We start from the raw sequence: 17,383 nt of genomic DNA on the forward strand, positions 1-17,383 counted from the left end.
TCTTATTTTCAAAGGAAAATGTCTTTTTAGGCTTAATATGAGCCACATTCACCTGACCCATCCAAAAAGTCTTATTTCAAGTTATTTAAAGACAAAATGAGGTCTGGATTGCTTGTAATAAGTTAAAAAAAATGTATGGAACAAGAAAAAAGTTACTTGTATTAAGACATTTTTCAAGTTTTAAGCAATTTTTCAAGCAAATATGTCTCGTTTTTTCTTGTTGTCTTGTTGAAAGCAATTCAGACCTCATTGTGTCTTTAAATAACTTGTAATAAGACATTTTTCTGGACCAACCAGTTGACTGTGGCACATATGGAGTATAAAAAGACAATTTTTACTTAAAATAAGACAAAAAAAAACTTAATGAGATTTCATTTTTTTGCAGTGTAAACGTGTCAATAAAACAGAAACCTTCCCGGACCAGACAGAGCACACAGACCGTTGAGTCTAAGGCCCCGTTCATAATAAATAAACCAGAAAACTATAACCAGAGTTTATTATTTACCCTGACCCTGTTAACTGGTGACTCTTGTCTGATGATAGAATAGAATAGAAAAGAAAAGAATAGAACCTTTATTGTCATTGTAACAAATACAACGAAATTGAAGTCACAGAAGCAATCAAGAAAACAAAAGTAAGAAAGTGTATAGAAAGTGCAAAAAGCTCCATAAGAAAATCGATGCTGACAGCTTGTCCATCATTGTCCAGTCAGACAGTCTCCACCTCCACAGGGTCCAGGACTGAGCTTCTTCAGCAGTCTGTTCAGTCTCTGTCTCCTGGATCCTGTCTGCTCACAGCAGGTGAAGTTCTTCCAATGTGGCGTTGGTGTCTGATGTTAGCTCTGTTAGCCATGTCTGTCAATAGCATGATGCTATTCTGCCTTCTGGTATTCCCTCTGTTGCTGGGTTAGCATGGCTAGCTGGTCCATCTTATTGGAGATAGATCTTATGTTCCCAATAATGATGGATGGAAGGACAGGTCCATGTCGTCACTTCTTAGCTCACACCTGAGAACCAGCACATCGTCCTCACCTCCTTCTCCTCACCTTGTGGGAAGACATCAGGTCTTGCACCAGTTAGCATCGACAAGCTACAGGCTGCTGACAGCTGAGTTCACATGTAAACAATGCAGCCATGGTTACATGTAGGATCTCCAGACAAACACAGGAGCAAAAAGTAGTAAAAATATCACCGAAGCCACAAAAAGTTTGGTGTCCATAACCAACAAATGAGCCAAACCAAGTAATGATTCACTCCAAATACAAAGATTACGAAAAAAGAGACAAAAAAAATTACAAGAAAAGGACAAAGAAGAGAGAGCTGCTGCAAAAGGCAGACATAGCCAACAGGGTGGCGCCTAGCACCATGATAATCACTGATTAATTAGTATCATTAATCACTGATACCGTCCATAGACTGTATAAAACATGAGTGTAGCCCCCTCTACGTCACCTGTCTGTTCCTGATACTTGAAATGAAGCCAGTGTGTGCTGATAGTGAAATCAGCGTTTTAGACAGATGTTGCTGGTTGCCCCTTGATACTGTCGGCTGAGAGTCACCAGTTAGCATGGTCGCTATCAACTCCAAAACACTGGTTTGCTCTGTGACGGTCCAAACTTGATAGACGTTGCCTTTGTTGCATAGCATTTCCTTTTAAAACCAGACCACAGAACAATCGTACATTTTTATGCTGATAACAGGTTGAATTTAGCGTTAAAAAAGCGCTAACTCGTCTAAATGAATGGAGCTAAACGCTGCTTCTGCGGTCAAGGTGAGAGCGCATCTTTATGATGACGTAGACTGATAATCCCTCTATATGATCACCTGCAAATTATCCTCCTCCTTATTATCACTATTATTATTAAATCCAGCACTTTGACACCTCTTAAGAGGACAAAAACATATTAAATTACAGAAATACGGAAAAATCCTTGCTGCTTGTTTTAGCATAGATTTATGTGCATGCCACTTCAAACTTTCTTTGCTTTTCTTTGTTTGTCCTTCTTCATTAGCCTGCCAGTTTTCCCTCCCACCATCTGTTCACATTTCTGTCTGTCTGTAAACACCCTGTCTGTCTGCTCACAGAGCACCACCGCCACTTTTGATAAAAACCCACAAACATATGTCAACAAGCACCTTTTTTTGCACCTCATCGTGCCATTTTTTACTCATTTGAACCAAGTTTTTATTTCTTTCTGCATTCATTTAAGAGATGAAGGAGTTCACTCGTTAACCCGCGCCTCCTGTTTTTGACGCTGAGGTGAAACGATGAGGTCTCCTCTTGTTTTTGCGCCCCGGAGTGCTATTGTTTTTGCGACTTACAGCGAGCGTGTACTGCGTGACTCCAAAGCGTGGAAACCCAGAACGGAGCCCTCTGGCCTCACCCCGGATGACCCAGCCGTCAACGCAGAGATATTTCCATTAGTGTTGGAGACGCGACCTGTCATCAGAAAGCCGATGGGGCGATGAAAGGGATTCAGAACGAAAGACTGTCAGATTCTCTTAAATTTATCAGAGTTAGTGAGGGTGGAAGAACGCCAATAAGAGGAGTGCTTCTCTGAGGGTTTTTGTCCAGCTTCAATCTGCATCCAGTCTCTCCTCCTCTATCTCCTTCCCTCTCTGTGCCTGGTCGCCCGTCTGTTTTTTGTCTCTCTGCCCACCTGTGTCTGCCTGGGTCAGCCTGTCTGGCTCTGTGTCTGTTTCTGTGTCTGTTTGTCTGCCTGGTTGTCCGTTTGCAGCCATGCCTACTCACCATCTGTCTGTGAATTTTCAGCCCTGCCGCCCACTCCTCAGCCCACTGATGATGTGGATATCTACTTCGAGACTCCGGCCGACGACAAAGAGCACAGTCGCTTCCAGAGGGCGAAGGAGCAGCTGGAGATCCGGCATCGCAACCGCATGGAGAGGGTGAGGCTGGACAGTATTTCCCTGATCAGACAAACAACTTATTTATAGATCAGTGACACAATGTGGATGCAGCTACTTTCTAAAGTTTGGTCAAAACCTGTTCATTCAAGAAACATTGACCAATCTCGTCAAAACTTGCCAAACTAGCTCAATTAATGATTCATTGAGGGTCATAAAACAAAAACCTCCACACTGATTTTTCTAAGAAGGACAAGAGTCATAAAAAGAGATGAGTTTATGAACTGTTTACCAAGGATAAGCAGTTATCAGCAACTAAAGTGACCTGTCGTGCTATAATTCTGCAATAGAGTTGAAATTATGTGAAGATATTTAAAAATATAAGAAGAAAACTTCATCTTCTTATTAAATATTAATTTGGTTCGTGGGAGAAAGAGGATGAAGTCGCTGGAGCCCGTCTGTGCGAAGCTGAGAGTGGCCACTGCCGAGAGATTTCACGGCACGAAAACTCAAAAAGAGATTTTTAAACCTTTGATTGAAATATTTCTGCAAAGAGGCAGGTCGTGTTTTAGTGTCACCTCTTTTTCCCGCTCATGATATACACAACCGTTTAAAAGTTCAAGAACACACACATTTTTCTGCTTTTGTTGGAATTCAGGCTGCTCAGGTCAAATGAAAAGTGTTGAACTGTCAGAGGTTTAAAAAAGGGTAAGGTTACCCAAAGCAAAAAAAATAATGGACATGTCACAATTATGCAAAAAGGCCATTTTCACAACTTAGAGCACCATTTAAAAACCCTCAGTAACTGAGACTGGAAACTCTGACAGGAAGAGGTCAGCCAGTGGAGCAAGAGAAAAGTTACTTATATTAAGTCATTATTCTAGTTTCAAGCAAATTTTCCAGCAAATTTTTCTTGTTCCATTGGCAGATTTTTTTTACTTGTTACAAGCAATTCAGACTTCTTTTTAGCATTTAAATAACTTGAAATAAGACATTTTTCTGGACTGATTAGTTGAATGTGGCTCATATCAAGTCTAACAAGACAATTTTTTAAAAAAGACAACAGGTACAAGCTCCACAGCTTCTAAGAGGTTCGAAGTGTTGCAGTCTCAGTTTCAGTTACTGTGAAGAGAAGACTTTGAGATGCAGCTTTGACAGGTCAGACTGCAGAAAGAAAGACAGCCATCACTAAGACAGGGTCAGAAGAAGTGTTTCTGAAACTGACTTTTGAAGCAGATCGGCCTTCGCGGCCATATTGGAAGTGTCAAGGGCTTGGAGTACAGCTATAGGGCATCCTTCAGTCACCTGACCTGAGCTGTGCCTCAGATTGGGAAAGCTTGTGATCCTAATACCCTCAAAACTGCTGAGGTAGAAAAAAATTCACCCCACGTACAGTGTTCTGACAGTAAAACTAGCGACTCAGACAGGAGACGTTTTTTGAACCAGGCTGTGAATAGGTTAATTTTGCTTTGAAATCTGTTTTATTTTGGCTTGGTGTGTTTGTGACTTCCTGTACTCCCATAGCCAGCCTCAAGCAGACTCTCAAGAAACAGCAGATTTTAGCACTTCAGCATTGTCTCATATTCTTAGACTGAAGGTTTCCTCTTGAGTGAGCCTTGTTAGTCAGGGGTTCTTAGATAAGTCCAAAGTTAAGAGCACATTTTGGTTTATAGATTGATCAATGTTTTTTCAGTTGTTTATTTATTCTATGCTTTAATTTCAGAGTACAGTAAGACATCAAACTGCATCATTTCAATAAAAACTGGATAAACCATTGACAGGGTGGCTTTGCCATTTACCATTGTATGGCTTTGAAGCCAAAATACCCTTGTATTTTATACAGGCGCTGCCATTGTCTGCGCAGTAGAAACTATGAGGGATTCTGGGAGAATTTGAGTAGAGCCGGGTGACAAAAATAGTTTTGTTTTTTTTTCTTTCGAGAGTCTAATCACTTCTTGATTCTACCTCCCGACATATTTTACTACCCCAGAAAAAACTTTACAAGAACGGCAGCTGTCAATCAGCTGTTAAATGTGACGTAAAGCCTTGTTTTTAACCCTATATGACCAATAAAAACGAAAGTTTTCAGAACAAAGAGGACGTGAATACAAGGCAGCTAAATGATGTCTTCAAATCACCACAACAATCAGACGTGAGAAACATTTCTAACAGGTGTATTAATTTTTTAAAGTTTGACCACAGCCCATCTGGAATGACTGGGGAGATTGATTTTTTTGACCTGAAGTCCATTTTTTTACAGTCTATGGGATAAACTGGGGTGTTTTAAACTTTGTGACCGGTTGTGTTGATTTCCAGAAACTTACCGTTGGTGGTTCAACGTCTCATTCTGAAACCGTAACTATAGAGGAGCCACCTCATTACTGTAGTTTTATTTCCTTTTCTCTCCTTCTGTCTCACTCCAGGTGAGAAAAGAGTGGGAAGAGGCTGATCGCCAGGCGAAGAACCTGCCCAAGGCTGAGAGGCAGACATTGATCCAGGTAAGACACCGATCTTGCTCCCCTGGGAGTCACCCCCTTTTGTTCCTTTGTTAGCGTGAGATATTACAGCTCACAGGTCTTGGTCCTTCGCTCTGTGCACCGTTAAATATCCCCTCTCCCTGGCTGCTCTATCTTTATCACTCTGAGGCTAAATTAGGGCGCTGTCTGAATGAAGAGACTTCTAAATGAGTCCCCATCTCCCCTGACTCGCCTGAGAGGCGACACGAGTGAAACCGAGAGCTGCGGCTGAAAGAGCTGTGGTGTGTCATCCTGTTCAAGGCGCAGATGCAGATTCTCTCAGTTTTTATGATTTGGTTTACAGCACTTCCAAGCCATGGTGGAGTCCCTGGAGGAGGAGGCAGCCAGTGAGAAGCAGCAGCTGGTGGAGACTCACCTCGCCCGGGTGGAGGCCATGCTGAATGACCGGCGCCGTCTGGCCTTGGAGAACTACCTGGCTGCTCTGCAGGCCGACCCCCCCAGGGTAAACACCGCACACTGACCTCAGGTGGCATCATCCACCACCTCTCACCCGCTCCATCTGTCTGTAGATTTTCTAAAAACAAACTGCCACACCGCACTGGGTCGTACTTTATTTAGGGGCTAATTTCATATCCCGTCTGAAGATCTGCTTCCCGCTCAGACTTCATCACGAGGAGACGGCTCTGAGAGAAACTTTGCAAAATCCTCCTTCAGCACAGTAGATCACATTGCTATAATCCCTGTGTCGTGTTTGTTAAATTCCTCTTATCTCGTAGTCGTTTGATCCCTTTGCCAGCACAGTTTGGCGCTCTGTAGCGAGGTACCAGTCGACCCTGGATCCACCAGCGTTGGGCTTGTAACCTCAAAGGGAGTGAACTTTATTTCTCTGCATTTTATACTCGTTTCAACTTTAGGAGTATTTCTCGATTTTTTTTTTCATTCTGCTTCAGTTACACCTCTAAAATTGGAGTTGCGTCATCTGTGGTGTGATGCTTTTTCAGAAGGTGCTGCAGAAGATTTTCAGCCGTGTTATATGCAACTGATTTCTTCACCTCTCTCTGACAGAAATGTTCTTGTCATCCTGCTGTTGAGAGGGATGAGGGGGAAACTGAATCATTTTCATGTCATGTTTTCACCTTTGGTTGCACATCTTTATGCTTTGTGAGTGTCTGGATTCAGAATCTGTGCGCTCATATTTCTTTATTTGATTATTTTACTCTGGAGCTAATAAAAGCAAATGTGTTCTCTGAATTTTTTAAAGAGAACAGTAAACATGGCTTTGATAGATAAGCCTAAAATCAGGGGAAATACACTTTATTGATGCCACTTCATAGAAAAGTAACACAGTTTGGTCCATATTGACATGATAGCATCACACAGTTGCTGCAAATTTGTCGGCTGAACATCCATGATGAGAATCTCCCGTTCCACCACATCCCAAAGGTGCTCTATTGGATTGAGATCTGGGGACTGTGGAGGACATTTGAGTACAGGGAACTCATTGTCATGTTGAAGAAACCAGTCTGAGATGATTCCAGCTTTATGACATGGAGCGTTATCCTGCTGGAAGTAGCCATCAGAAGATGGGTACACTGTGCTCATAAAGGGATGGACATGGTCAGCAACAATACTCAGGTAGGCTGTGGACTTTAAACCATGCTCAGTTGGTACTAAGGGGCCCAAAGTGAGCCAAGAAAATATCCCCCACACCATTACACCAGCAGCAGCAGCCTGAACCGTTGATACAAGGCAGGATGGATCCATGCTTTCATGTTGTTGAGGCCAAATTCTGACCCTACCATCTGAATGTGGAGCAGAAATCCAGACTCATCAGACCAGGCAACGTTTTTCCAATCTTCTATTGTCCAGTTTTGGTGTTGCTGTGTGAATTGTAGCCTCAGTTTCCTGTTCTTAGCTGACAGGAGGGTCACCCGGTGTGGTCTTCTGCTGCTGTAGCCCATCTGCCTCAAGGTTGGACGTGTTGTGTGTTCAGAGATGCTCTTCTGCAGACCTCGGTTGTAACCAGTGGTTATTTGAGTTACTGTTGCCTTTCTATCAGCTCCAACCAGTCTGTCCATTCTCCTCTGACCTCTGGCATCAACAAGGCATTTTGTCCCACAGAACTGCTGCTCACTGGATATTTTCTCTTTTTGGGACCATTCTCTGTAAACCCTAGAGATGGTTGTGGGTTAAAATCCCAGTAGATCAGCAGTTTCTGAAATACTCAGACCAACAACCATGCTGCGTTCAAAGTCCCTTAAATCACCTTTCTTCCTCATTCTGATGCTCGGTTTGAACTGCAGCAGATCATCTTGACCATGTCTACATGCCTAAATGCTTTGAGTTGCTGCCATGTGATTGGTTGATTAGAAATATGCATTAACGAGCAGTTTGACAGGTGTGCCTAATAAAGTAGCTAGCAAGCTAGTATCATCAGCAAATAGTATTATAATAATACAGAAAAAAGAGGAGTGGTCCAGAAATGGAGCCTTGTGGAACCCCATGACTGACCAGTTTAGATCTAGGCTTTTTATGTGAGGAATATTTCATCATGCAGGATTTGTATTCTAACAAAACCCTCTCCTCATGTTCCTCTCAGCCTCACCGCATCCTGCAGGCTCTGAGGAGATATGTCCGTGCAGAGAACAAGGACCGCCAGCACACCATCCGCCACTACCAGCACGTCCTGGCCGTGGATCCTGAGAAGGCCGCTCAGATGAAGTCCCAGGTGGGTTTTTTGTCAAATGCAAATAAAGTCTGAACCAGCAGATGTTTTTTATTTTTAAACCAAGAGTCTTCACTTTGGTTTATGGGGACCCACCACTTCTTGAAGGTCTTGCATCCATCTTGAGCTAGTTCGACAATAAAACCGTGTTATATTACAGGCGGTGTCAGTAAATCTGAAACCTCATGCCGAGCCACTCCAAAATCTCCTCCTCCTCCTCCGATTCCTGCTCAGACAGCACGGGGATAACGATGTCTCAGTCTGCTCCTCTCTGCCCTGTTTCTGAGTGTGTAGGAGGTAGAAAGAGTGTGTGTTTCTTTGAGTTGAAGCCCAGGAGGAGTTAGCAGGCTTGTTTGACGGAGAGAGGGCGGGCGTTTCATTCACTTAAGCTCTCGCCGAAGATTAACATTGCACAGGTCTTGTGTAACGCTGGACTCTGAGCCGCTGCATGGGGATTTGGCTTGGAGCTCCTCTGTTAGATGTACTCGCCCGTGTGTGTCCGTGCCCTTCGACACCATTTATAGTTATGAGCCACCATTACAGATAGCGCAGCAGATGGATGAAACAGCATGGCGAGGCGAGAAAAAAGACCAGAGGGTTGGTGTTTAGATTGTTGGATCTGTGAGCACTCTGTCTGGACTCCCTGTGTTTATTTGTCCACCCTGGCTCTTGTGTATTTCTCCAGAAAGTTTGAATCAGTCTACTCTTTCTGTAGCTTCCTTAAAAAGCGGGTTTGATCTGTGACTTCTTCGCGTTCAAAGGGACTGCTCTCCTTTCAATAGTTGCATGTAATCTCCATCGCTGGGATTGTTTGTCAAACACAGACAGGAAGGTGCCACAGGGGCTGCAGCTTACTGCTAATGGGAAAGGTGCGTTATTGCCATCTGTTGCTGGCTCTGGTGCACTGCAGCCATGTGTTGAAAGATTAGAGGAGTCAGTCATCATTGTGGGAAATAAACACCAGGTACCTGCCAAGAGCTGGTCAGCTTTTCATATACTGCCAAACACGTTGGCAGCAGAAACATAAAAATATTTCCCCTCTGTTGAAACGGATTGCTGTCAGAAATAGTGAACACAACTTTACAAACAGAAACTTCTGGATTCGTTCGATCAAAAGGTTTTTTTTTCTGTCTCCAAACAGCGGTGATCATTGGAGCTGACAGGCTGTGGAGCCTGTCGAGTCAGTTCAGAGCGTCAGATTCGAACACAACGTGCAGCAACTTGTTTTATCTCTGCAATTTGGCTCGCAGTGAATGTGTCTGAATTATCACGAGGAAACATTCTCTGTACCACACCGCCACAAAACCGCCATCCCCATCGCAGCTCAGCTCTGCACATTTGGCGTTCAAAAATTCAAAATTCCAAAGATGAAGTCTCTCTTCTTCCACATTTCATCAAACCTTTTTGCTGATTAGGAAACAAACTCGTTATTCTGTTGACTGTTAACTCAAGGTCTTTGCAGCAGGAGTATTTTTAGGTTTGTTAACATAACGTGTTGTAAATAAACACTGTTGGGATTAATTATCTATCAACAGATTAGTCTTGAAACGATTATTCTCTTCATTTTTCTTCCTTTCATCATCAAAAATATAAATCCACCACACCCTGCACCGTCTGTCTTACAGAAAAAACATTTTGAAGATAAATTATTGAGTTATTAGAAATTTAAGTGTGCTTTTGTCTTTTAATTTTACTCTTATTTACTGAAAAAGTCCATCATAGCAATTAAAAAACAGACATAAAGAGGTGTGTTTAGATGAAGTGTTGTAAGCTGAAACAACAAAATCATGTTTATTTTCTTTCAAACATCATTTTTAAATGTTAAGTACAAGCAATGTTCACAAGGCTTAAATAAATTCAAGTTCTTGAGACCTTTTTGGGCGTTTTTAGATGTTCGTATAGATGTGTGGTGGGTAAGGTGGCGACACATGTAGTTAGGACAGGAACCACAAAAAAATAAAATCTAATCAAGTTTTTGTCTTATTTTAAGTATGAATTGTCTTGTTATGCTCGATCTGAGCCACGTTCAGCTTATCAGTCCAGAAAAATGTCTTGTTTCAAGTTGTTTAAAGACAAAAACAGAAAGAGAAAAATTTGCTAGGGAATTTGCTTGAGACTAGAATAATGTCTTAATGCAATTAACGTTTTTCTTGTTCCATTGGCAGATTTTTTTCAACTTGTTACAAGTAATTCAGACCTCATTTTTGTCTTCAAATAACTCAAAAAAAGACATTTTTCTTTACTGGTCAGTTGAATGTGGCTCATATTAAGACCAAAAAGAACATTTCTACTGAAAATAAGACAAAAACACTTGATAAGATTTCAGTTTTTTGCAGTGTAGGGTGTTTTTCACAGTGGGCATCGCTCAAACTGGTTTACCAGTAACTCATGCACCCAAACACTTCCCCTGTTGTCTAGAAAAGGGATTCCCAAAGTGTGGTGTGCGAGCTGCCACTAGGGGGTGCATGACGTAAGTGTAGAGGCAGCTGAACGCCATTATTTATTGATATTGTATTAATAAATGAATACATAAATAATTAAATGAGTAATGCAAACACTTTTCAATGGGGGTTAACACTTTAAATATTTAAATGCTGGTTTTTTTTCACGGAGACCATACTTGAGTTTTGAATATTATCATTGTCAGTATTATATTGTTACTTACTGTTGTTCTCCCCACTGTTTCTAATGTGAGAGATCATTAGGCCCATTATTGTACATTCTGTTCTGTGTTAATAGTAGCCTGTTTTATTAAACTTGAAACCATATATGTGGCTTTAAAGACTACACTTTTTCGTTTTTTAAGTTTCAGGCATTGTGGGTGTGTCAGCTAAGTCGGCAGATGGGAACCGCTGACCTGAATGCAACTATAAACTGTTTTAAAACCAAGCTGGGACTTCTAGTCTAAAATGATGAAATAATGCAGAAGTGCTTAAGCCTGCAGTTCATCAAGTGTCCACTTGAGGCTCCAGAAGCACCATAAACTACGTACACTCCAAGCCACAAAAAGTCATTTTCACCGCAGAAAAAACATGTTTACAGTCTGGTACAAAACATGAAATCAGTCAGATTGTTTTTCTAACTCTTAGAAACATAATGATCCACTCAACTCACGATTTGGTACAATTTCTGATTCTGGGTTAACAATGCGTTTTTTTACGATTACAACTACAAAACAAAAACCTTGCAGTGAATGCAAAATTTAAACCACACATATATTTTTAAATGTATAAAAACTACAAATTATATTTTCCCTTATTTTTAACAAATTAAAGAGAATTCCCTTTTCATTTCTCTGAGGTAAAACAGTGCAAGTGAAATCATATTTTATCTTGAATAACAATAAATAAATGAATAAAGAAATATATATATATATATATATATATATATATATATATATATATATATATATATATATATATATATATTGTTTTTTAACAAATCTCACATCAAAATAACGAAATGGATAATACAAATAAACAAAATCTCTTTAAATAATGTGTTCCTAGTTTAGTATTTACATGTTTTGTTCTTTTAAAGAAAAATTAGCCCTTTGCTGTCGAGATAGGGCATCACGATTATTATTTTTTTATCTTTATTTGAATTATTTGAATCTTCACACATTTGTATCGATTTTTAACTGCGATATGATGCATCTTTACATCTCCACTAAATCTGCAGTTTAGAAGATATTAGGGGTGCAAATTTGCCCTATCAGAGTCTTAGCTGATTGACAGGCACTGTATAGCGGTTAGTGAGGAGGTTTGTAGCCTGCACCATTACCCCCAATATGGCCGCAGCTGCCAATATGCTTCAAAACTCTGTTTCAGAAACAAACAGGTGGCGTCACAGAGACTATGTCAATTTATTATACAATCTAAGGTTAAAATGTGTCAAATCTTCTTGACACAACTTTATTTAATGAATTTTTATTTAACAGGTTTTATATTTAGTTGTATCCTGGATGCAAATGCTAATATTGTGCCTCAAAGTAACACAAGTTCTGGTTTCATCACCCCCTCTCCGTCTGTTTCTCCTCCACCAGGTGATGACCCACCTCCGCGTCATTGAGGAGAGGATGAACCAGAGTCTATCTCTGCTCTACAAAGTACCTTATGTTGCTGAGGAGATTCAGGATGAAATTGGTGAGTGGACTTCAGTCAAAAGCCCAGAGTCAGCTCGGAGGAGTTGTGCTGAAATAAGAATGGAGTTTGCTAAATCTGGGATTTGCACATGTGGCAGACGGATAATGCTAAGTCATACTCGGTGCAGAGTGTCAAAAAAGCAGAAAAATATGCCTTTTTTGTAAAAGTAAACATAAATGCAGGAGGAGAGGAGTAAACAAGCTTTAACTCGTCTGTAAACCAACCATCAGAGACGGAGAAAAAAGGCTGCATTGTTCCCCGAAAGAGGAATTGATGACAGTCTCTGTTCTCTGTGTTTAAGAGGCTCCGCTCTTCTTTCAGCAGTTAGATCTAGAGCTTAAACCTGTGTTTAAGAAGAGACGGCTCATTGTAAGACAGCCAACGTCCAAAACCTTTACTACTGCCTTTTGTTTCCTTTGCTTCATTAGAGGAGGCAGAGCATGGTGTTGCAGCATAGATTAAAGTGGAGCGGGTTCAGTGACAGAACTGGGTCACAGCTTTCACCATGCAGCATCCTGTTGGGAGATGTGCAGATTTACACAGAAAATAGCTCTCAGAAAAATACTAATTGATCATTAGCAGAAAACGGGAACAGACATCTCTCTCCTGCAGCAGCAGCAGCAGCAGCAGCTTGGTTTCTGAGTGTGTCAACATACTGGTGAAGCTCTGACTCTGGATGTTGATGCAGTGTCTCATCCTGACAGGTGTTACCATGTTTAAGATCAAGGGTCTTTGACTCCTTTGCAGTAGCTCCTTGCAGCTTTATACAAGTTTTATTAAAATAAAGAATTTTTAGTTTTCCTACAGAGGGTATTAATAAGTCAAGACTCTAGATAAAATCGTGCTTTAACATTTCAGAGATTATGTGTGGATGGATTCATTAAACTGCCAACGTGCTGCCATTTATGCATGCTTTATATGTGGCAAGAGATTAGCAGACAACAAAACAACAATGAGTTAAGCAATATTAAGTTAGTAAAATAAGGAAACCCATTCAAAAATGTTACATTTTAGTCAATTAATCTATTTTTTTTTTTTACATTTCAGAATTGTTTAAAAAAAATTGAGTAGTTTTTCAAATTTCTACAAATTTGTTTTATAACTTTGCAAATTTTTGAAATTTCAAAACTTTTTAAAATTTTCTAAATTTGGGGATTTTTTTGTTGGTGTTTTGAAAAATGATGCAAAATTTTAAGATTTAAAAAATGTTTTGAGATTTTTTTGTAAATTTTTGAAATTTTAATTCTTTTTTAAAATGTTCTCGTTTTTTACTTTCCAATTCTTTGTAATTTCAAACATTTTTTAAAAATTCTTTTAGTAGAATTTGCAAATTTTTTAGATTTGAAATTTTTTTTTCACAAATTTTTGAAAATTTTTAAGATTTAAAAAATAATTTGGGATTTTTTCTAAATGTTTGAAATTTAAATTCTTTTTTAAAATTTTAGCAATTTTTTACTTTCCAAAGTTTTTGAAATTTCAAAGATTTTTTAAAATTTCTTCAATTTGAATTTTGAAAATTTTTAAGATTTGAAAACCTTTTTTTTTTGCAATTTTTGGGAAATTCTTGCAATTTTGGGGAAATTTTTGAAAGTAGTGCAAATTTTTCATTTTCACATTTTTTGGCTAGTTCATAAAAATAAAAATAAATAATTGTGCACATCACATGCAAAATTTTATAAATTAAGAAAACTTCTTATTTAGATTTTTTTTTCTGTTTTTTAACTATGTATAGACTTTTATACACATTGTTTTTACAGTAAAGATAAAGTTGATTTTGTGGGTTGAAAGTAAAGGTTGCATTCCCCTGTTTCGGATTATTTTATGTTGACTTTGACTTTTTTTTTCCTGCAGATGAGCTTCTCCAGGAGCAGAAAGCCGACATGGACCAGTTCCTGTCGTCCATTTCTGAGTCTCAGCCAGATGTCACCGTGTCGTCGGAGGAGAGCGTGGAAGTTCCTGTGCCCGAGGGCAAACCCTATCGGCCTTTCCAAGTCACATCCTTAGGGTCCCGCTCAGAGCCAGAGGGTGAGCAGCTCCAGCCACAGACAGTCACAAGCTGCATCACGCACAACGCCACGGCTGTATGCAGAACAAAAGGCCGTACACATAAGTCTCGCTGAAGGACGTTTGTGACGAAGCATGCCCGTGAGGGAGTAAGGTTTACAATCTGTTTTATGGCGATGCGAATGTGCTGTGGAGCCACGGGTCTGGATTTATCTGTGCCTGCACAGCTCCCTGCGGCCTAGTCCTCAATGCAGCACCACTGAAGTTCAGATAAATTCACAAAGCCTCAGGCTTTGGTGCAGCGCTGGTGCCAAAAGCTTGGGGGGAAATGAGCTGTTATGGTTCTTTTCTTTATCACATTGGTGCCAAACAAAAGATTGAATCCTCAGAGAGAGAAAAAAAGTGATGGATGGAGCGCTTCCAGCGAGATGGAGAGCAAATTACAAGTAAATCCCTCAGGAACATTTAGTATACATGCCAACACCCCAGAGGGCTTAGACAGAGCCAGCCAATCCTGAAATGGCTCCTTTTTTTAAGTTTGGTTGTGTTTCAGATTTATTTTCGGACTCTTCCCTGCTGAACTCTTCTCCTAATCAATTAACACAGCTTGATAATCCTGCCTTTTTCTCTTCTCACCTAAGTTTTCTCTCTTCTCTCCTTCCCCTTTTCTGTTCTTGTTTCTGTTGCTCATTTCTAATGCCAAGGCGATCTATCAGACTCCCCACGTGCCTTCAAGAAAGGTTGGTGCCTCTGTTGCGTCTTGTTTTTCCCCCCTCCTGTACTCCTGAGCCATTTCCATCTACTCCTCTGCTCCACTGCTCTCCTTTCCTTCCTGTAACTCGGGATCCTCTTTCTCTCTCCCTCCATCTCTGTTTGTTAAGAAGCCATCTGCTGGTTTATTTTATTTTTTTGGTTTGATGACTCACATGGGCTGCGTGGTTGGGTTTCAGTTGCTTTCATGCCTTTCATCATGGGAGGATTATCACCGAATGCTGAATAGAAAAGTCCCGGTGCCTTTCAAGCCTTCCAAGTCCTGTAGAGATACTGTAGGGCACAGCCGGCTCCCCTCTCAGAGACCCTTCAGTCGTGTGTTCGCTGTCATCCTGTCCTTACTACATTTGTCAGAGCGCCCTGCTTAATTATTCCCCTTCCCACATGCTCATCCCCCTCATCAGTCCTCCCCGCTCCTGATAGGAGCTGTGTGATTTAGTGGGCCTGTCTCCGGCTCTGTGTTTCTGCTGCTGACCCGCAGCCCAGTCCAAATTAGCCCAATTTGTCCTTCAAGACCCGAGACAGAAAAGTGGTTACATCATCTGTTTGGTCTGATCTCAACTTAACCCTTTGATCTAACTCTGTGAACTCATGTCCAATCCAAACTACTCCTCACTTTGTCCCTCACACGTTGTTTTTGGCAGATTCTGCTGCTCTTTATGAATTAATTTCCCTTTTCTTATCTTCATCAGTCCATAATCTCAAAGGATTTCAGTGTGGGAAACATGTTAGGATGAGATTTCAGTCTCAAGGTGGCGTCATTTTGTCACCGTGGGCCAAAGTTTCAGGCCTCACCTCTAGGAGCGAATTTTTCTGAAGCGTTTTGCGTTAATGTCAGACTGAACTCTTCCGCCGTCCCTTCCTCTCCCCCTCCTCTTCCTCTCATGTCTTCATTTATTCATGGCATATCTGCTGTGTGTATATTAATAGAGCTGATGTCTATTTCAAACCCATCAGTCTGACATGCATATTTGACACTCAGGCCTGGTTTCTGGTTCAGCCGCTAACTGAAAGCTGCCGGGTCTTTAAAGAATTATCATGAGTTAAAATCTCAGAGAGATTTCTAAATGAGGTTTTACTCAAAATGAGACACAACACAACTTGACAGGATGACTTATAATTGCTTTTAGACATTTCGCTGAGTTGAAGGATGTAACTTGGGATGCACCAATCTCACCCTGGTAGCAGGTATCCCATCTGATACAGACTCAAAGAGTTAGATCAGATCAGGAAATTCATAGATCTATGATATTTCATGCTAGTTTCAACGACTCTGACATAAACTTGGAATATTGGGCTGAGAGAAAACATTGATGTATGATTTATCAGGATTTTTTGTTTGACAATATCAAAAAAAAAAAAATCAAATTCTTCATTTCAGTCTTTGTTTATAAACTGGATTGGAAAAAAGTTACCACTTTTCTCCAGCAGAGGGCGAAATGTTTCTCTCTGAATCACGTGATGTGAATTTTATGGGAAAATATGGCTCCTGATATGGTCTGTAGACATTATTATCATCATTGTTTAACTTTTTCACATAGTCTGGTGTTTGAAAAGTGAACAAAAAATCGCAAAAGTTGCAAAATATTATAGAATCGCAACTTAAACTGACACTGCAAAAACAAGTGTTTTTGTCTCATTTTCAGTAGAAAATGTCTTTATAGACTCAGTATGAGCTATATTCAACTTATCGGTCCAGAAAATGTCTTATTTCAACATTTCAACAAATTATTTCAATAGCTTAAAGCAAGACATTTTTCTGGATAAATTGGTTGAATGTGGCTCGTATCAAGTGTAACGAGAAAATTTTTACTTAAAATAAGACAAAAACAATTTACAGGATTAATTTTTTTTGCAGTGTGCTAGGGCTGAACAATTAATCAAATTTAAACCGACATCACAATGTAATAGAGTGCAATTTTCAAATCGCAGAGTCAATTTATAAAGATACAATTTTTAAAAAGTTTCCAAACCTTAGGTCTACTTCATTTCATCACAACATGGAGGCCTAGCCTTTATTCTATAGAATTGTTTTATTAATTGTTTAAGAAAAAGATAACCCCCCCCCCAAAAAAAAAATAAAATAAAAAAAAAAGTAAAATTAAATAAATGAATAAAATCGTATGCTAAATCGCAATCGCAATATTGGTAAAAAAAAAATCGCAATTGGATTATTTTACAAAATCGTTCAGCCCTACAGTGTGTTAAGTTAGATAGGTACGGCAGCTTTTTAGGGCCACTATGAACAATCAAAACAAATTGGAATTAGTTAATTTCCAAGAGAAAAAGTAAATAAAAAATTGAGTTAATTACGCCATGAATATGTGAGAAATCAAACTTGAAATTTCCGAGATCTTGAAGTCGTAGATTTCAGAGAAAAAAAAAACGTGAAGAATT

General features: G+C 39.9%; 1 protein-coding gene across 5 annotated transcripts in view; it reads left to right on the top strand.

Moving 5' to 3' along the window:
* Positions 1-17,383, top strand: part of aplp2 (amyloid beta (A4) precursor-like protein 2) — a 91,237-nt gene that overhangs the window by 65,902 nt on the left and 7,952 nt on the right. For 3 of the 5 annotated variants that reach the window (XM_074678981.1, XM_074678979.1, XM_074678985.1), the window contains 7 exons: positions 2,773-2,906; positions 5,288-5,362; positions 5,685-5,843; positions 7,941-8,069; positions 12,112-12,211; positions 14,063-14,236; positions 14,920-14,955. In XM_074678981.1, coding sequence (XP_074535082.1) covers positions 2,773-2,906; positions 5,288-5,362; positions 5,685-5,843; positions 7,941-8,069; positions 12,112-12,211; positions 14,063-14,236; positions 14,920-14,955 — 807 coding nt within the window. The remainder of the gene's footprint in view (positions 1-2,772; positions 2,907-5,287; positions 5,363-5,684; positions 5,844-7,940; positions 8,070-12,111; positions 12,212-14,062; positions 14,237-14,919; positions 14,956-17,383) is intronic. The other 2 variants (XM_074678980.1, XM_074678982.1) reach the window with 1 other exon arrangement.

Source organism: Halichoeres trimaculatus, unplaced genomic scaffold (assembly GCF_033239565.1).
Source record: "Halichoeres trimaculatus isolate MK-OKI-2021-1 unplaced genomic scaffold, fHalTri1.1 fHalTri1_scaffold_9, whole genome shotgun sequence".
Classification (NCBI taxonomy): domain Eukaryota; kingdom Metazoa; phylum Chordata; class Actinopteri; order Labriformes; family Labridae; genus Halichoeres; species Halichoeres trimaculatus.